This window comes from Podarcis cretensis, assembly GCF_951804945.1.
Source record: "Podarcis cretensis genome assembly, chromosome: 9".
In the NCBI taxonomy this organism is placed as follows: domain Eukaryota; kingdom Metazoa; phylum Chordata; class Lepidosauria; order Squamata; family Lacertidae; genus Podarcis; species Podarcis cretensis.
The window spans coordinates 25,634,481-25,655,657 of NC_137178.1; the positions used below are offsets into that span (position 1 = coordinate 25,634,481).

At 40.8% G+C, this 21,177-nt stretch overlaps 1 protein-coding gene across 2 annotated transcripts in view; it reads left to right on the forward strand.

The window, feature by feature from the left end:
- EGF (epidermal growth factor) overlaps positions 1-21,177 on the forward strand; it is a 44,658-nt gene that overhangs the window by 12,709 nt on the left and 10,772 nt on the right. For both annotated transcript variants that reach the window (XM_079990133.1, XM_079990132.1), the window contains exons 6-17: positions 2,759-2,884; positions 4,401-4,523; positions 5,922-6,044; positions 8,059-8,184; positions 9,020-9,156; positions 11,391-11,539; positions 12,927-13,031; positions 14,905-15,128; positions 17,586-17,753; positions 18,909-19,067; positions 19,478-19,594; positions 20,046-20,171. In XM_079990133.1, the coding sequence (XP_079846259.1) occupies positions 2,759-2,884; positions 4,401-4,523; positions 5,922-6,044; positions 8,059-8,184; positions 9,020-9,156; positions 11,391-11,539; positions 12,927-13,031; positions 14,905-15,128; positions 17,586-17,753; positions 18,909-19,067; positions 19,478-19,594; positions 20,046-20,171 (1,683 nt within the window). The remainder of the gene's footprint in view (positions 1-2,758; positions 2,885-4,400; positions 4,524-5,921; positions 6,045-8,058; positions 8,185-9,019; positions 9,157-11,390; positions 11,540-12,926; positions 13,032-14,904; positions 15,129-17,585; positions 17,754-18,908; positions 19,068-19,477; positions 19,595-20,045; positions 20,172-21,177) is intronic.

Genomic DNA, 21,177 nt, shown 5'->3' on the forward strand with positions numbered 1-21,177 from the left:
ATTCCTTATTTTAAAAATAGATGTCACTGAGGATACTTCTGGATTAATTTATTGAGGGAGTATATAATGGCTGTGAATAAAGGATACTTCTTCCTCACAAACCCACCAATATATAAGATTGAAATTAAAACAATGGTTTACTTTAAGCAATAGGAATAAAACTGGAAAAACACCAAAGGACCTTGGCTTGATGAATGTGTTCCTGACCATGCTTCTCTTCCCTTCAGCCTAATTCCCAAATCTGACAGATGACAATCTATGCTTGTGTACTGCTTTCACTGCCAGTGTTGCCTGAAAGTCTGAATGCCGTAGTGTACATGCTTAGCCATTGTACATGCATGGTCTGCCCACCTATGGACCATTCATATGCAGGACCTTTACAAACAGGAGGAGAGAGAAGGGAATGCTTGGGCAATTGCAAAGCTTATGACACTTCAAGAAATATGTAAAACCTGTCCACCTGTATCCTTGGGGACCATTGCTCTGTTGGATATGGTAGACAGTGAGTTTGTTGCAGTTTATCCTTGTAAACGGAACACTGCTAATCAGTTGTGTGCGCTCAGCCAAATAAAGATGATTGTGGGCTGGTACTGAGGTGCCGTCCTGTTGCAGAGGCTGATGCAAGCAGTCAACCTAAGCTTAGCAAACATCATTGCATAATATCACCTCAGTCAGCCTGTGCTCATATTGACAGGAGGCCCTTCAGTGTATTTGCATGTGTCCTGGGGAACAGGCAATCAACACTGCAAGTGATATGGGTCACAATGGCTGACAAGAGTGGCAGAGGATTCTGGGAAAGTAAATTGTCAATACAAATGAAGGTACATAGTAAGGTGCAATTTATTGACTCATGTGTGTGCTCCTAGTTGCCTTTTCTCATGACCTTTTCAGCTACCATAGTATAAAGCTGTTGAGATGAGATGCAATTTCCCTTCTCTCCCACCTTAATAATTAGTTCGCTTTTAAAACGAGCTCTTCAATGACTCCGGAATCTTCCTTTTACGGCAGGCTAGACTGGAGCATAGGAATTTGAAATGGATGTAATATAGGCCTCCCCCACTCCCTCACCAATGACTTCTTATAAAACATTGAGGGGGTGGAAAGAAGCTTAAGTAGCCCAAGCCAGATGAAGCCTTGGGACTTTGCATGTGCGTTGTTTAGCTTATCCAGCCCAAGGACCTGGATTGTGGGAAGGCTAATTAGCCTAAAGTACAAATGAGATTTATAAGGGGATCTTACAACAAGGGAAACCTGAAAATGAAATCATGTGAGCATTAATTCAATGCTCTGCAGAGGCTAAGTCAATGTGCGCTGGAGTTAAAAGTGCACAATCTAACATTGTTTCCTTTTTCTTTTTTAAAGGAAATAGCTGTTGCTGTGCTTTTCACGTACAATACAGAAACTGTTTTAGCTGTCGAATGCTTGCTAAGGTCAAATTTGGGTTATTAGTTGCAAGCTCTTTTCCTTCCACTAGATTAGTGTTCTGCTTCCAACAGGTCAAACCAGGATGCCTCCTACTGTTTTACCTGCCCTTCCCTCGGCGTTCAGACTTATCTTTACCAGGACTCTTTCATGGCACTGTACAGAACTATGTTGGCTTCAAAACCAATGCAATGCGTTTGTGCAATGTCATAGCTCTATTCATAAACAGTGCACCTTTATGAAGTAAAAATTGTATACAGTGACAAAGCGGCATTTGTAGATGAACCCACTTACAGCCATGTTCTGTACCATGTTACTATCAAAAGAACCCAAGGTTTCCTTTACTTGAGTGTGAGTGTGTGTCTATCATCTATCTATCTATCATCTATCATCTATCTATCTATCTATCTATCTATCTATCTATCTATCTATCATCTATCGATCATCTATCTATCTATCTATCTATCTATCTATCTATCTATCTATCTATCTATCTATCATCTATCTATCATCTATCATCTATCTATCTATCATCTATCTATCTATCTATCTATCTATCTATCTATCTATCTATCTATATCTATCTATCTATCTATCTATCTATCTATCATCTATCTATCTATCTATCTATCTATCTATCTATCTATATCTATCTATCATCTATCTATCATCTATCTATCTATCTATCTATCTATCTATCTATCTATCTATCTATCATCTATCTATCTATCTATCATCTATCATCTATCTATCTATCATCTATCTATCTATCTATCTATCATCTATCTATATCTATATCTATCTAATCTTCCTACCTATGCCTTAGATAGGTCATTTATCTGTATATGTCTGCACACACACACACACACACACACACACGTACACACAAAATTCATTCATGCATAAACACACCTAATTTTCTCTACTCATTTTTTTTTTACACACAGGCCTTTTTTGTAGATATATTTGCATCCAGCTCAGTTTCTAATTTCCCTAATTTCTAATTGAGACACAGATGGAATATTGAAATTCAGATTTGTTCTTCAAGTGAATCTATTCTCCAGGAGGGCAGTATGGTAACAAAGGTCCTTGTGGAACTGGGTTATGCTGCAAATCATCAGAAGGGCAGGTTTGTGAGATGGGCAGTGTGGTAGAGTAGACAGAGGTTTGGGGATGGGGGCTTGGGCAAAGAGTAAGGGGAAGGCGGGTTCTGGGGGAAGGGTTGGGGGGAAGGGATTGTTGAGGGAAGCCACCAGGGACATCAGCCCCTAATATATAAATAAAAACTGGGTGCATTTTGAGTCAGTCTTTATCTTGATATAATCCTCTTTTCCAGAAAGAAGGCCATGTCTTTCAACTCGAAAAAGCTGCAAGACAAGTACCTGCAAGCGAGACCCCAAGAGCAGTCGTTGTAAATGTATGAGTGGGTTTACCTTAAGCAAAACAAAGCAATATTGTGAAGGTAATGAAGGATAACTGCTTGTGATTGAATGATGTGGGTAGGCAGGCATGTTGCAGCTCTCTAGTCTTTAAACTATAAACAGATGCATTAAATTAGAAAAATAGATGGTGTTCTCCACCATATATATTTTAGGAACAGAGGGACAAAAATGTCAGACCACAAGGCAGCTCTTTTGAAATCTTTCAGTCTGGTTCACAATGCTGGACTAATTTGAGGAGGGGACAAGGAGGCCCTTTGTGAAATGCACAAGCCCCAGCTCCTGACTCACCCCCCCTTTTTTGCCAAATCATGACTCCCTACACTTTTTAGATACAGTAACTAATGAGGCTGTCCCTTGTAATTTAAGTGCTGGTTTGTTCAGAGTGAAGCAGGGGATTCATGAGACATAATACACTCTAAACTGATCAGCATTTAACACATAGAAATAAAAAGAGTGCCAATTTTTTGTAGAATGAGTTGTCCCAAGCATAGGCATGTGTGAACCAAGACAGATGATGGTGTTGGGTCCCTTAGCCTGAGGTGCATGGTTTCGTGGCCACCAAGCTAAGTACAGAGCTAGGTACAGATAAGTGATAAAATGTTTGGTTGTGATCATGCTATGGGCTTTTTATTGCACATTCATTGTGATTTGTGTGCATGATGCTATTGGATGGTCATACACAATCACACTTTCAATAGTATTTGCATGGTTACATGGGATCCTGCTTTTAATGCTGCTTCGGGGGGGGGGGGAGTTTGGGGGCAGTCATACTGTTTTATTTCCAAATAGGTCATATCCTGTAACTTCCTGCTGAAACCCCATAACTTTTCACACCACAAATATTCTGGTGGTTTTTTTGTCCCAGTTGTCGTGCTATGGTTCTTCTGGACAGCACATTAAAAACTGCCTTATATTGAGTTGGGTCCCTTGGTTCATGTAGCTCAGTTTTCTCTCCCATTAGTTGCAGGAAGTTTCCAGTGTAGTATTATATTATTACTATGCACTGAACTTGCATCCTGCATCTTATCTGAAGATCTCAAGGCAGTTTACAGCATAAAAACACAAAATACATAATAAAAACAAGAACAAAAGAAGCCAATAACCCTCACCTCTCAAAAGTAGCATATCTGTCTTCTCTTACTCAAGACATCCAAATATGAATATTGGGCACCTGCAGATGACCTGCTTGCTGATTATTATTTTTTTGCAGTGAGATTAGAAGGCATGGACTATTGAACGACCATTCACTCTGATTTGTTTGTGCAGAGGTTAGGTAATGTTACATCAAAGCAAGTGTTATGATACACTTTCTAGTGCGTTTCCCCATTACTTTCCTTTTCACAGAAGTCTGATCTTTGTGGGGGGTGGGTTTGTTGTGCAGGAACTCCAAATCAGCTTTAATTGTGTTACCTGCATTTGCATGTGACTGAATCCCACCCCCAAATAGTGACAGCTCGTAATATCATTAATGATGTTCTCTTACTTTTTTTATTAACTCCCCTTGAATTTTTATAATTGTTCTTTCCTCCCCATCAGATGTCAATGAATGTGCATTTTGGAACCATAGATGTACTTTAGGTTGTGTCAATGTCCCAGGCTCCTATTATTGTACATGTCCAAGAAATTTTGTTCTACTGTCTGACAAGAAAACTTGCCACGGTAGGTAGCTGTCAGACACAAATACACAAATGTTTGCTCCTGCCTTCTGAAAGTCCTCTTCTGATAGCAGTGGAAGTTTACCAGCACAGCCATGCTAATCCGACACTTTTGCTACATAGGGAAATAGGAAGTTGTCTTATGTTGAGCCAGATCTTTGGTCCATTTGGCTTAGTCTTGTCTCCAATGATTGGCAGTAGCTCTCTAGGATTCTAGGCCGTGCTTTTCCCAACCCTACCCTGGAGAAGCTGTGGAGTGAACCTGGGTACTCTGAATGCAAAACCCAGAGGGGTTTAACGATCAATCCCTCTTCCCAGGGAACTCTGGGAACTGTAGCTCTGTTAGGGGAATAGGAGTCTCTTCACACTGCTCTGCACCCTTAACAAACTAAACTTTCCAGGATTCTTTGGGGGAAGGCACAAGTGGTATTATACTGCTTCAAAGGTATTGTTATGAGTTTGTGGGTCCCAGAGTTCTAATCCCTATAATCCTAGCAAGTGTTAAAATATAGATCAGGCTAGCTTCCTCATAGGTGGTTGCCTGGGGAATGGGCCATTAAGGGAGCAAAAGGGAGGGGCGAGGGGCTCCTCCTCCAGCTTGCAGATATTAAGGAGGACAAAAGCCAGAATTTAGAATTGAAAAGTATGTATTATTACTATCAGCCTATTATTTCCAAATTCTAAAATCTTATTCAGCAAAATGAGAAACGTGTTCACTGTGAGATTAAAAAACAACAGCCACAAATGGTCTGAATAGATGGGGACAAATGAGATTTTCCTCCAGATCAAACATCGTTGTTGGATCATGGACTCCTCCACTTTTTCCTCTGTTCAGCTTTCATGTTGCTGACATCACTGTACTTGGGTAGGGATGGTTTTCTTCCTTCCTTCACACAAATGTTGCTTATATGCAGCAATCGGTCTGTGTCCCAGGTGCACCATACAGTATAGCTCAAAAGGCAGACGATATGATACACATGAGCAATGCTGGAAGAAGACAAATAAATTGCTTCCATTTATCTGGACATGGGACTTTAGGCACAGTTCCCCACATCCTCCTGGTCCATTAGACACTCAAACTCCAATAGCCAGTCTTTTCCCTCCTTACTTACAGCAGTGCCACTCCTTGCTCCAAAAACCCCAGAGGCTAAACTATTATCTTGGAGGCAAGATGCATTATTTTGGTCATAGAGACCTGCATAGCTTAATTCTAAAGGCAGAGGTATTGTGTATTAAATCATACGCTCAGAGACCGTCTTGCCATATGTTAAAAGAGCTGAGGCTTGATGAGCCAGGGTGGCTGAAATTTATCCCTTCCTTGAAATTCCTGCAAACCATTATTTCCATTGTTCAAGCTGTTCCTCCTTTAACTCTTATTTCCTTTGTTTTAAACTTACTGTAGAACTAATTCCCTGTCCAAGCAGTTACATTCATTGCAGCCATGGTTGTGGGCAGACAGTGAAGGGGCCTGTTTGCTTTTGCCCCGAGGGATCAGTTCTCCAAGCAGATGGAAGAACATGCACAGGTAAGCATGTGAAGAGTGCGCCACCTGCCTGGGAGTCAAGTGTGTTTGTGTGTACTCACCCACCACACTTGCACTGTCCAGATTGGTATCCTAGGAATAAGAAACCCATTTTTATTAGCAGCTAAATCATGTAACAGGTAAGCTTCAAGTTGGACTTCAACCCAAATGTTCTGACCGACATAACTGCTGCCCAGCCTGCTACAAGATTTTCATCATCTACAGTAGCAACCCTGTGAAATGGAAAAACAGAAGGCAGGGAAAGGGTTAAAGCCCCCCCAACTCATCATGAGACATGGATTTAAAAGTAAAAGATGCAATAAAACATGAAGCATCCTCTTGACAAGTTTCAGGATCATTGGGTTTCACTGCTTCATTATCCAAAGCCATTTCATATTGCGGTGTGTGAACGACTTTCATTTGGTGTGTCATTAAATGAGGTTCGGGTGCTTAATATCTGCTAGAATTCATTGCTTTTTTTGGCAGAGATTCTTCTGTCTGTCATGAACAGGGTTTAACAAAAAATACTGTTTTCCCTGGTGTATGTGTGATATTCATCTATTTTACTGCAAATGTTTTATGGAACTTAGGGATGAAGCCTTTTCCTTAAGTCTTTGTCCAATCATAACATTAATTGTTTAGGGCTGAACTAAATGTTATACACAACTGTATGTTTTAAAATCTTTCTTCTGGTGGTGGAGAGGGTTAAGGTTTGGGAAGGGGTGATTTTAAGTGTAGAAGCAGCAGTGTTTTTAACCCTTTATGTACCCACTACTTTTCAGTGACAACACTGCCCCACCATGATGACTGCTTCTTCTCTACTCAAAATCTCTTCTCCCAAAGCTGTTTTTCCTTAAAAGAAGCAGATTTCAAACCATATGTTTGCATGTGACATGCAGATTGACTCATAGAGGTTCTTGTTTAGTGGACACATAGGAACTGCAGCAAAACGTTGCAGCGTTTTAACCTTCCTAAAGTAAGAACTCCTGTTTAGGGTTCTAGTCTTCCAATCCCGCCCCCTCCCCACCACTCATCATTTTTCTTTTCCGACTGTCACTCCACATTCAGAGGGCAGTGCTTGCAGCACTTCATAGACCATGGGCAGACACGAGAATGTGGCCTTTCAAGTGTTGTAAACGATCACTATCTTCTGAGTTTAAGACTCTGTATACAGGTTAACTTTAAATAACTCCTCTTCCCTCAAAGAATTCTAGTTTGCTAAGGCCTTCTTGGAATTGTAAGTTTGTGAGGGGTAAACTACAGTGTCCAGAATGAGAGCCAGTGTGGTGTGGGGGTTAAGCGCAGTGGACTCATAATCTGGTGAACCGAGTTTGCGTCTCCACTCCTCCACATGCAGCTGCTGGGTGACCTTGGGCCAGTCACACTTCTCTGAAGTCTCTCAGCCCCACTCACCTCACAGAGTGTTTGTTGTGGGGGAGGAAGGGAAAAGGAGAATGTTAGCCGCTTTGAGACTCCTCAGGGTAGTGATAAAACAGGATATCAATTCCAAACTCCTCCTCCTCCTCCTCCGCCTCCTCCTCCTCCTCTTCTTCGAGGGAAAATAATGTGCTTCAAATGAGCTTTAAACATATAGTGTGTACACAGTTGATGCATGAGTAAACCTTCTTATACTTAGAATATTCCATATATTACTAAATTAGAGTGGTTAGCAACTATGGCAAATCTTTCTGAAGTTATCTAGACATCGTGTCCAAACTTGCTAACTGTCAGAGACAGCCAACCATAAGGAATGGACTTCCTTTTTTGGAGTTTGGAAGAACCTCCTTGCCTTGAAGCTCCAGTGAGACACAATATGGTAGAGACCCTAGTCCTTACCTTCCTTGGAAGCAAACACTCAACATTTTCAAAGAGAACAATCTTGTTTTAGAAAGTTTAATAATGTTTAGAAAGTTTAGTAACAGTTAATAAAGCTTCATTAGGGTGGGTGGTGATGTTTAATGTAAGCCTTGTTGTAATAGAGTTTTAGGGTTCAATTTTTTTCCATGGTCTCTTAAAGGTTGTTCATCTCCTGATAATGGTGGTTGCAGCCACATTTGTGTCTCTCTCAGTCCATTAACTTGGGCATGTGATTGCTTTCCTGGCTATATTCTCCAGGAGGACAAAAGACGCTGTACTGTTGCAGGTTAGTAGCACAATAGTTGGTTTCATTACAAGCAAACATGATTTCAGTAGTGAAGAAACTCTGGAAGTGTACTGATCACGTTCTTGTCTGACATCACTCTTTCTCCTTAAGTTGAGCTAAGAGAAAACCATTTCAACCTCTGAAGTTGGTTGTGCACAATGTTGATTGGCTGACAGCTGTGATGTCATAATTCCTTTGCTCCTCTCCCTCTGAAGCAATTTTCAAATAATAATAATAATAATAATAATAATAATAATAATAATAATAATAATTTTATTATTTGTACCACACCCATCTGACTGGGTTTCCCCAGCTACTCAGGTGGCTTACAGCGTATATAAAAACATAATAAAACTTTACACATTAAAAAGCTTCTCTATACAGGACTGCCTTCAGATATCTTCTAACAATTATATCTGCCTATGTGGTTTCAATGCACAAGTGGCTCTTTACAAAAATAAAAATGTACAGCTCAGATAAAAGCATGGTGGAGAGATAAGACTGGCAGCTCAGGTTTCCTTTGAGTTTGACCATACAGAGAGAGTTTCTCTAATTTTCCCTAATTGCCTCTAAAGTTTCTCTTTCTTCCCTGAATTGTGGCTTTTTTCTCTTTTCCATATGGAAAAAGAAGCATATGCCATACCATTCAAGTGTCAAAATTCTGTTTTTCTGTAGACTTCATAAAAAAAACTTTTTAGGGGAAAAGATTGTCTGCAACACCCTTTGTCCTTAGTGTGCAAAAGGCAAAAGTAACTCTGTAATCCTCAAGGTTTCTTCTCTAAAGATTATTATGGGACTAGAAGAGCTAACATGCTATGAAATTTGTCACACACAGGGCCGAAGCCATTTCTATTGTTTGCACAGAGCCGAGAGATCCGCCGTATTGGTTTTGATGGAACAGATTACTCAAATTTACTCGAGTGGCAGATGGGAATAGTCTTAGCTCTTGACTATGACCCTGTTGAAAATAAGGTAAGGCATTTGCAAACTAGAGGATTTTGAAGTGTTGCAAGGACACTTGGCTTTTGCTTCTTTGCATTTTAACCTCTTGGTTACTGGTTCTCCTTGATGTGTATTAGTTTAGTTTAGATTTATTTAATATATTTAAAAATATCTCTAAGCTTGGTGCAGAAAACTGAAGCAAAATTAAACAACTTGAACAGAACCTTGTTACACGCCACCCTGTTCTCTGAGTGGTACGAGATTCATGGTGTTCCAGGCACTTATGCAAGGTCTGTGTTTCCTTTTGGGAATGTGGCACAACGCAAACAATGGCAATATTACAAAAACACACAGTTACATATAAAAATGTTGCATTAATACAAAGCTACTAGTATGTATAAATCAGTATCAATCCATTTTGCTTCAGACACACCCCTTCTCACTCAGGGTCCAACAAACTCACAGCTCACCCACAAAAATCTCACAATGAGAAAAGTTCCTGGAAACAGTGGACGACCTGCTATCTCTTCAGATAATGTATTTGGACACAGTTGCCTTGTGCTTATTTCTAATGAACCTTAAGAATCCATCAACGGTTAAATGGAATTCCTCATTTGCTTTTGCTTTTTATTTATTTTTTAATTAAGTTTTTTAAAAATTTTATACATATAAAACAAAACCATTTCAAACATTAAAATACAGAGTTCTTTCGAACCCTTAGACCTTCCCTCCCTCCATGGGTTCTATCTTGAAGATTAAATTTATTGCAACTTTTACCCTTATCTCTCTATTACATAACCATAATTACCATAAAAAAATTACATTACAAGTGTCTTTACATCCCTGCCAAAGGTTTTAACCGTTTACAGTTAAAAGTTTACAGTCTTTTAAATAAATTACAAATTTACTCCAGTCTTTAGAAAATACTTGATCTTCCTGGTTTTGGATCTTCCCCGTCAGTTTTGCCATTTCCACATAATCCATCAGTTTCCCCTGTCATTCTTCTTTTGTTGGTACATCTCCTTCTTTCCATCTCTGGGCTAGTAGCATTCTCGCTGCCGTCATTGCATTCATAAAAAGTTTTTTATCTTCTCTTGGGAACCCTTCACCTATTATACCTAGTAAAAAGGCTTCTGGTTTTTTGACAAATGTATTTTTAAATATTTTCTTTAACTCATTATATATCATTTACCAGAAAGTCTTTACCAATCTACATGGCCACCACATATGATAGAAAGTGCCCTCTTTCTCTTTATATTTCCTTTATGTTTATCATACCACAAATAAGCATGCCACCCAAATTATCATTGGAGGGTATTATCATGACCCTCCAAATCTAGTAAATCTGTATTTTTTAACAAGATCCATTCCCGCAACCAGCAGAGACAGCTTCATAATATAACTTCAAATCTGGCATAGAGAAGCCTCCTCTCTCTTTAGAATCAGTTAGTAATTTATATTTTATTCTTGGAATAAAAAAACCCAGGAATTCCTCATTTGCAGTCTGTAGTTTGACTTTCTCAATGCACTAGCATGACTTATCTTTCATACTTGGCATTTCCAAATTTATTTCAAAAGGTATCAGCAACCATACCACTGTTTTCAGTGTTCAGGGATGAAGGCCAATGTGTAATGCACGAGAGAGGCAGGAGCAGCCTCGAAGGAACCCTATAGTTTCCAGAACTTAAAACACAAAATGCTGCCTTTTAGAAAACTAAAGTGGCGGGGGGGGGGGAGACCCTCTGAAACACCCAAGAAAGACTGAGAATGAGTAGTAGCCATGGAATGACTGACAGTTGCCAGGTAGGAAAACCGAGTGGAAGTGGGCATGGAATGGAGTATTTTGGAGCAGGGGGTAACTAACTGACTGGAGCACTGAACAGCAGCAGTCCATACTGTAACCATTTTTTGCAGGTCCTTAGTTAAAGCGTATCAGACTTCAGAATTATTTTACAGATTACTGATTGTTTCTCCTATTGCAAGTTGCTTGGCTGAAAGAGAAGCACAGGTTATTGAAGAGATGGTATATAGGGCAGTCTGGATTTACTTGCTAAGCATGCTCAGGCTGCAGAAGTCATTCTGGTTGAAGGATAAGTGCCTGCTTATTTGATCTGTAATCATGGGCTACAATTTTGTAATTACTCATTTATTCCCCCCCCCCAAGAAATTTCATTGCTGATGGTAAAGCCACTAGCTAAGGAAATCCTGCTCTCTAATAAGATGTGCAATAATCAGCTATAAACCTTCTGTTTTTCTCATTACAGATTTATTTTGCTCACACAGCCTTGAAGTGGATAGAGAGAGCTAATCTGGATGGCTCAGATCGTGAAAATGTTATCCGCGAAGCAACGAAGAAACCTGAAGGACTCGCCATTGACTGGATTAACCGCAAATTGTATTGGACTGACTGGGGGTAGGTTTCTATCTCACACATATTACAGCATACTTAATGCTGGCGTAAGACATTGTGGGAAATGAATGACTGGCAAAAGACTGGCGTAATTGAAATGTTGTTCTCAAAGATGCCAGTGTGCTCTTGTGTGCTTAAGTCATAACAGAAAGGTTTAGCAAATGGAAAATGCCATCGTTGCCCAATGTCGAAGGGTCAGACAGACCTTTTTGCTGAACATTATTCTGCATAGAAGTGGTCATGGAAGGCAGTGTCTGCATGAAGATCCATACCTTTTGGGGCAATAAAATCAATGGTGGCTCAATGTCCCCTGCGTGTAAATTCTCTTAAGCCTAATTTCTCTGAAACTTCTACAGAAATTTCTCAGCTCTGGGGCACCATAAAGGAAGGGAACAATTTTTTAATTAAAAGAGGAAATCACAATGGAATGGGTGTGGGAGAAGCTACACCCTTTCTGAGCCAAGGCCAAAGAATTATGATGTCATGGCAGGCCATGATGTCATGTTATTTGCATTTTGTGATAATTCTGTGGTGCTTAAAAAGAGGTGTGCAACATGTTTTAAAGAGATGTGTGCTATATATCAGCAATTTGTGATGCAGGCTAATAATATTATCCCCATGTTATGGATGGGGGTGGATAAGGCTTGCTTAAGTGGAGAGCCAGTGTGGTGTAGTGGTTAGGAGCGATAGACTCATAATCTGGGGAACCAGGTTCGCATCTCCGCTCCTCCACATGCAGCTGCTGGGTGACCTTGGGCCAGTCACACTTCTCTGAAGTCTCTCAGCCCCACTCACCTCACAGAGTGTTTGTTGTGGGGGAGGAAGGGAAAGGAGAATGTTAGCCGCTTTGAGACTCCTTCGGGTAGTGATAAAGCGGGATGTCAAATCCAAACTCTTCTTAAGACAAACAGTGGCTTTTGTGGTTTTTAAACAGGGCAATTCATGCTCTTAAAAAAGGTAAAGGACCCCTGACAGTTAAGTCCAGTTGCAGATGACTCTGGGGTTGCGGTGCTCATCTCGCTTTACAAGCCAAGGGAGCTGGTGTTTGTCTGCAGACAGTGTGCTAAACCGGTTCTTAATCCTGATATAAGCTGCTATAATTACTGTTGCAATTATATGCAGTAACATTAATAGAATGGCTGGTTGCATAGCAAAATAGAATAGAAACTCCCTTACCTAGGCAGCTTACGACTCATGTAAGAGGGACAAAGCAAAACTGAGTAGGAGAAATCAGGAAGGGAGATAGGAGTGATGGAGCAGAACAAAACTGGATGGAAATATACCGTATATGGTACCGTGAACTGACTGTAGCCACAAACCAAAAGAGCAACAATTTATTTGGTTGGTAATAAATTACTGTAGTAACTAATCTATCTGCATGTGTACGCAGGAAGTCCCAAATTGAAAGTAGCAATCTGAATGGAATGCAGAGGAAAATAATTATCTGGGAAGACGTGTCTCAGCCTCGGGGAATTGCTGTCCATCCATTCACTGAGTAAGAAGTGAAACTTTCTTTGAAACTGACAGCAGGAGGAGTATAGACTAAAGAATAAAGCCAGAAGTGCAGTTAGATTATTTTAGATTTGGGCTTCATTGTCTTCTTTAGACTGCAATCCTAGCCCCATTTACCTAGGAGCAGGTCTTGTTGAATTCAGTGAGACTTACTTCTGAGAAGACGTGGTTAAGACTGCAGCCTTACAGGCTCATTAGATGGGAAAGTTTATAACTTTATTTAAAGAAAATGTGGTTAGCCAGCTCTGCTGTGTTGGCTGGGGCTGGGGGGTTGATATTATGATCATTCTGCTGAACGGGGTTCTGGACTTTTGCCCCCAAATCCTGCCCAGAATGCACCACTGAACAAAGTATGTGAAACTATTATTTAGATCCATGTTTTGACATGAATGCCTTTATGGAGTGTGTGTACAAAGCTAAGCCACTCAAAACAGGGATCATTTCTTTCTTTCTAAGTATTTATAACCTGCTCTTGTCTGAGTGTTTTGATCCCAGAGAGGCATAGGGGCAATGGGGGCTTTGAGCCCCACAATAAAATATTTGAGGGGGCTGAGCACAAACTTTGCCCACAAAGTTGATGGGCATTCCCATTCAAATGGCATTTTTGCACTGCGTCATGTGATTGATTATGAGGGGCGGGGCTTATCTGGGCCCCCACAATATTTTATTCAAGTTGGCACCCCTGCAGAGGAGATGAAATAAAAATAGACATTAAAATAATTCAAAGGGTTTTTTTTTATCCCTAGAGCATCTGTCCAGAATGACACCTGAGGTTGTGGTGGTCTAATACAGGGAATCACGTTCACATGGGAGATAAGGGAGTCAATTTTTCCAGTAAGGCAACATCAAACTGAAGCATATTGACATACACAGCTTGTAGGATAATTGTGGGATTATGGCAATTGCTTGTCAACTGTTAGTGTACACAGGAGTCAGACCAGTTGGTCTATCTGGGTCAGCACTGCCTACACTGACTTGCAGGATTCCAGGCCATAAACATTTCCAGTTCTACCTAGAGATACTGGGGGTTCAACCAGGGAATCTTCTGCATGCAAAGCAGATGCTAAACCATGGTGTGCAGTGGCATGGCAACGTTGAATTAATCACGTAGGGGTGGGTTTGTCTACCTCAGTTAAACCCAAAGGCTTTCCTCACAGCTGTCATGTGCTGAACTCATCACGAGAAAAGCATAATTGACAGTTTTGATCTGCGGAACTGGCACAGTTATAGATACTACATAATATTCATTCCACACTTGTAAGAAATAAATATTTTCGTGTTGCAGCACCTCTCCTTTGGAACTCCCTAGTCTCAGGCAGCCACTTTCACTGTACTCTTTTTGGGACCTGCTTAAAACATTTTTCTTCAATCAAGCCTATCCAGCCATGCAGAAGGCAACAATTCTATGATTCTGGTTTTGGCTTATTGTAGACTATAATCGTTATTTCATTTAAAAAAATAATTCATATTTTAGCCCTGTCATTTATTGACAATGCTAATGTTTGCAAATATAGCCTCCAAGCAGTTTACAAAAAAATAAAACAGTCAGTCAAATTATATAAATTCTGTAAAAATAAAATAAAATAAAAATAATTCTCTTGGTGACCACTGTGGCTTGAAATGTGCTTGTTGAAGTTGTCGTGTGACTTTTGTTTTGTCTTGTCACAGCTCAAGGATCAGGGAGAGAATTTAACATACAAAATAATAACCTACCTGTATAATAGCTTACATTTATATCATCCACAACAATAAATCCTGTAATGTATATAATGTTTTAAGTATTTTCTCTCTCTCTTTACTGCAAGGTGAAAGTAATTTTTTTAAAAAACAAATAAATCTCTTTTTCTTCAATAAAGGCAACTATTTTGGACAGACGTAGGGATTAATCCACGGATTGAAAGGTCTTCCTTACAAGGCTTTGATCGTCTCATTATAGTAGATTCCGATTTGCTTTGGCCCAGTGGAATAACGATTGACTACTTTGATGACAAGCTATACTGGTGTGATGCCAAAAAGGCTGCTATTGAGACTTCAAATCTGGATGGTTCTGAACGGCAAATACTCACACAGAATGATGTAGGTGAGGCTTTGGGATTGACAGTTTTCTGACCATAGACGCAAGAGTTTCAGTGCATTGGTATGCTGCACATATCGAAATATCAGTAAAAGGCCGCCTTTTGAGTTACCGTAACCAATGCCTTGTGAATTCTACAGATTGATGCCAGTTGAAAAAGGAGTAAATTCTTAACCCAGTTTCAGGAAACCTGCATATTTATTCTATGCTTTTACTGAAGTTATCAGTCTATATTGTAAACTGCTTTGAGCAAACTGGGGTGGGGTGGGTGAAAACATACATATATTCAAAGATAGCTATAGAAATAAGCTGAAGTTTTCAAAGGGAAAAGAGATATGTGTAATAATATGAGAGGGGAACAGGCTTTTCTTTTTTAAAATGGAAAGGTCTGTAAGAGACAACTAAAATATACAGTAACTAGTTCTCTGCTGAAAGTTCATGGCATTTTGTTCTTTTTTGCTACAAGCATTGCCATTTCAGACAGAAACCTCTTTCTTGCAGTTTGTTTATCAGCCTACAGCCATTGTTTCCCTGATTTGTTTCCTTGTTTCAGTGCTACTTGAAAAGAACTTCCTCACTGCATTATCCCAGCCTCTTGAGGAAACAAAACCGTTTCACTGTTCTCACTTGAGTTGGGAATAAGGCAATATGTCCCTATTCCTCTGTCAACTGAATTGAGGATCACTGGCTTGCCATGCTGTGTCAGTGCTTGTATGACAAGACTTTCTGAGCTGGCACAGCTTTCCATTTCCATGACTAATTGGGCAGCATGTGGATATGCATAGGAACACACATCTAGATGTACATTCCACTGAAAGTGGATAACGAATGTATACTATCCACATTCAGATTTACATCTGTGATACATAGCTTGGCCATGCCATGCAGCAGGGTGAACTGGTGTACTTCAGGAAGTATAAATGAAGGCAGCAAAGAAGGAGTTGGGCTTCAGTTTATGCTGCAAAGGTCTTGGGTTGTCACCATTATTCTCAATTGGATCTGCCCAGGCCACATCCCCATTCCCCTTTTGCCCCAACTAGTCAACAATCTGTGACTGTATTGGGGCAAAGACTAGGGCAGGACTAGTTAAAATGGGTGGAAGCTACAGGAGCGTGGGTTTTGGTGGAACATCAGGAGGAATACCTTGACACTGGAACCCGTTTCCTAGAAGGATGGTGAGCTCTCCCTTGCTGGAGATCTTCAGGTAGAGACTGAGCAGCCATCTGTTGGAGATGCTTTAGCTCTGAGTTTCCTGCTTTGAGCAGGGGCTTGGGCTGGATGACCTACAAACCCCCCCTCAACACTCTCCTCCTATAATTTTAAGCATTGGTGTGGTTGCCTTGGCAATGGGGATGTATTCCTTACTACCTTTAGCACCTACTTCATTGCAGTTTTACACCCTTTTGGAAAGAGATGTGAAAAATCTTGGAAAACTGGGCATGTTCTTTCAGGGGAGAAAATGTACAGCCCCATTTTGGCTCAGCAGTACCATTAATATGCAGATTTATTAGAGCAAGGATTCTTGCTGCAGTGCTACTGCCATCTACTGTTGCTCTTGGTGTCGTGATCTGTGAATAATGAGACTCATCAACTGCAAGAACAGCATGGCTTTGCATTCCTTGTTTTGCTGCCCTTGTTATGAGGGGCTGAAAATATATCATAAAATTATAGCTCCTGATTTGGACAAGGAAGGGTTTTTTTTGTCCCTCATAAATTGGCATGGAATTGGGTCATATGAAAACAACAACAACTGAGTTAAAGAATTAAGTCTATGGCGAAACTCAAACAATGTGATTGATATAGAATTATAGGGCTGGAAAAGGGATACAAAATCATTCACCCTATCCACTACCAAAAGCTCAGTTCTCTGTCCAGTTTACCTCTAGCTGCTACTGCAATTAACTTTGGCCATCTCAACCATGGTATGCCACAAAGCAGAAATGCAAAAGCAAGGTAACAGCAGTCTAAAAAATGCTACAGAGAAGAAAGAGCAGCAGACCTCCTATCCGCTGTGCATAATGCAACAAGCAGCAGTTTTGAACTCAAGGAAAGTTACTTTGAACAATGGAACAAGCTGTCAGCATGTTTGTAACATCTCCTTCCTTGGAGGCTTTTAAGCACCGAATAAGTTCTTGGTGGTGGATCAGAGCTCAGCAATGTGTCATGCCATGCCCTCCCATGGCAGCCATTTTTTTTACAAGCCACCCCCCCCATGTCTGCCATTTTGTGATTGGCATCCAGAGCACGTTTCTCAAAAGGTTGGCAACCCCTGCTGATTGTGCTTCCTCAGGAAAAGAGGTTGAAATGGGTGACCTGTGGGTTTTGTCCTATCTATGACAGCCCTTGATCTATATACAGTGTTAAGTATAATGTGAGGACTAGATGCTTGTGTGCATATTCATTGATGTTTTCTTCAGTATGTTGGTGCAATGGGATTATAAATACATATCTATATTTTTTTAGGCCATCCATTTGACATAACAGTGTTTGAGGATCACATTTGGATCTCTGACTGGGCAAGGCCTTCGTTGCTGAGAATGGACAAGAAGACTGGCCTAAATAGGGTCCAACTTGGAGGGAGCATGTTGAGACCCTCGTCATTGATCGTCATTCACCCCTTAGCAAAACCAGGTATATTTCAAGGGTTAGGCAGCTATTTTCCTATTAGCTCCAGCTAACAGAGCCTATTAGGTAAGTTGACTGAATGAGCAGCAGAGTGGTGGGCTAGGTATTATTTGGCGAATGCTGTAGATAGTGAAGAAAGAAACAAACCCCTGGTGGCAAATGAGCTAGAGACCAACAACCCATATCAGTTGAATGTTGTTGCTATTACTCTGAATTTTGTGAGTGTCACAGGAATCCCGTGTGAAATAAATATGTGTTATTTCACAACATGCAGATCCCTGCAGCTATTACTAACCCGTTTGGTCCCAGAAAACAAGCTGCATTTGCTTTCTTTTATAAATAGGAAAGATGCATATACAACAGTGATATTTGCTAATCACAAGTCAGCTATGCAAGAAATCGAATGCATTTACTTGGCATGCATGAAAGGGCTTTTGAAGACAGCCCCTTCCCCCTGCAGAATATGGAGGAGGAGAATGTAGGGAAAGGGGAAAGAATGAATCAGCAAAAACTGCCTTTTCTCATCTTCTCTTCTATAAGCATCATCACCATCACCAACAACAAATTTATCCACCCTTCAACATGAAGTTCTAGGGAAGGTTATAACAATTAAAAATTGAAGAATTAAAAACAGTACTATCACAGGATTAGGGAAGGTCCTGAAAACACAAATCTCAGGTGTCAAGAGCAATTTAGGGGCTGCCACAGAGAATGCCCTCTCCTGGGTCACCCTCCCAAACTTCTGAGGGAGGTGGAACTACCAAAGGGGCCCTCTCCGCTGATCTTAACACCTGAGAAAGTCTATAGGGAAAGAGGCATCCCTTCAGATATTTGGGACCTTGGTCATTTAGGACTTTAAACACTAATGTGAGCACATTCAATTAGGCCTGGAAACAAACTGGAAGTCAATGCAGCTGTTTTAGAACTGGGGTTATGTGGCAACCTCGACAGAAATCTGACTGCCGCATTTTGGACCAGCTGAAATCACTGAGTCGTCTTCAAGGGCAGTGCCATGTAGAGTGCATTGCCATATTCTCATCTGGAAGGTACTGGTGGAGGCATGTGCTGGATCAAAAGCTCTTCTGAGTGCACGAGACCCAGTTGGATGCCACCCTAGACCTAAACTTCAAAATGCTTTGAGTCTTATTGTTATTGTTTCAGGTTGCAGAGTCACATCCAAGGCAGGAGTGCTGACTAACAAGACATTATTAGCCCTGAAAACACCCCACCAGCATCCTCTGAGTCACAGTTCATACGGAGATAGCAGTGGAGATGCACAACAGATGAAACCGATGCTGACTGCTGAAATCGTGGTGTCTAGTAAAGATTGCAATTCCCTATTTCATAACTCCAGGGAGTGGTTGATTCATCCAGTGTTGGGCAATTTGGTTTCAGACAGATATGCCCTGAATAGGCTTACCAACAACTATTGATATTAAAAGGCCAGGGGTCCCAGGGCATGGGTGCTGCTATCAAACACAAAAATAATTCATTGCAAGTATATTTGAGGACATGTTTCTGCACAGCAGGAAAAGGGAGGAAATCCAGGTTCAGTGGTGGAGAATGTCCTAGTAGGGCATATCATTTTAGGGGGGTGAACTTTTTGCAAATTTCTTCAGTGAGAAGTGTATTGAAAGGTTGGCTCTAATTAATTTGTCCTGAGTAATGACCTATTCTGAGCACATGTACTATGAACAATGAGAATGAGCATGCTTTGTTTTGTGCCACAGACCAGGACAATTGCATATGGTTGGGATGTGATATCAACGCCCAGTGCATTTTGAATGAAGATGGCACTACTTGTCAATGCCAGGCAGGGTTCGTCATGGAAGGCCAACTGTGCTATGGTAATTTTAGTGTCACATGTTTATTTTATTTTATTATTCATGTGGATATTTGTATACAAGTTTTAAGGACTATTTGGCCCTCCCAAGGAGATGTACATCTTTACCTCCTCCCACATATAGAGTTGTATCCCACTAAGAGAAGACCCATTTAAATCAATGGGCTTAAGGTAGTCAAGTCCATTGATTTCAATGGGTCCATGCTGAGTATGACACTGTTGGGTGTGACCCACAATATACAATAAAACAAATATCAGTTGTCAGGGATCATGAGAGTCATAGTCCAAAAACGAATGGAGACCCAAGGTTGAGAAAGCTTGATCTAGACTTAAAAACAGTTACATTTTTTAATGCAGTCAACCCTGTTTTCAGTCTGGTTCTTACCAAAAAAACAAAAAACACCAAAAACCCTTTCCATTCCTTCTCGCAGCTTTTAACCTTGTTTCTGTTGTAGATGTTGATGAGTGTGCTTTCGACATGGACACATGCGATCGGAGCTTGTCAACGTGTATCAATACCGAAGGCAGCTACTTTTGTGAGTGCCTTGTGGGATATACGGGAGACTGGCTTCGCTGCTCTAGTGAGTGGATGGGAGGCTGTTCCTGCTTGTCCTCTAAAATATTGCACTTGGGATGATTTGCTGATATTCTGCAAAGGGATTTTTGTGGCAGGCTTCTGAATGACAGCCCAAATTGAACATGAGCTATTTTTCTTGGGGTTGTAGTGATGCAACTTTACCTGTTGATTTTGCATTCTAAGTATTCCCCTTTTGTGGTACAGTCTAGCCCAGGGATAGTCAACCTTTTTATACCTACCGCCCACTAATGCATCTTTCTTGATGGTAAAATTTCCTTACTGCCCACCAGTGCTCGATGGAAGGAGGATTCAGCTTGTGCTGTAGAACCCTCTACCGCCCACCTAGAAACCTGAATCACCTACTAGTGGGTGGTAGGGACCAGGCTGACAACCCCTGCTCTAGCCTGTACCACCAGGCAGCTCTGCCACAAGCCTTGATTTTCAACCTCTAAGCTTGTGTGTTAGGGCTCCCCCACTAATTAGAAGATAGATTTTCCTTGCAACACACATCCAAATATTATGATGTAAAAAATAAATTTAAAAATGCATCAGTGTGTTTGTAATTCCTATATAAACTAGCCTTTAGGGCCTTCTGTGCCAAAGCTAAACTTCTGAGCTCCGATGATGCTCTCCTTTTGAGCACTTCCTGTTCTTCATGATGTGCAGCCTCAACACTTCATCTATATGTAAAGCCTTCAGTTGCCACCTTGTCAACTGGATGTTTTCTTCTCCTTTTGTTAGGCAGATCTAATGGAAGGGGAATGGGGGTGAGGAATGACTCAACAGAGATTTATTGGAAACCATTAACATGCTGTCAGAGCTGCCTCTAGGTCCCAGCTCACAGAGGACCAACGCTAGGCTGTCGTTATGTACAAAAGTCTTTATTGAGGTTCGGTTTCCATTTCAAAGCCGCAGCGCGCAGCTCTACGTCTTACACCCTAGACCGGCGAAGTACCGTCTGAGTCTCCTCCCCTATGACACCAGTTTAAGATCCTAGCCCTGCTCCACCT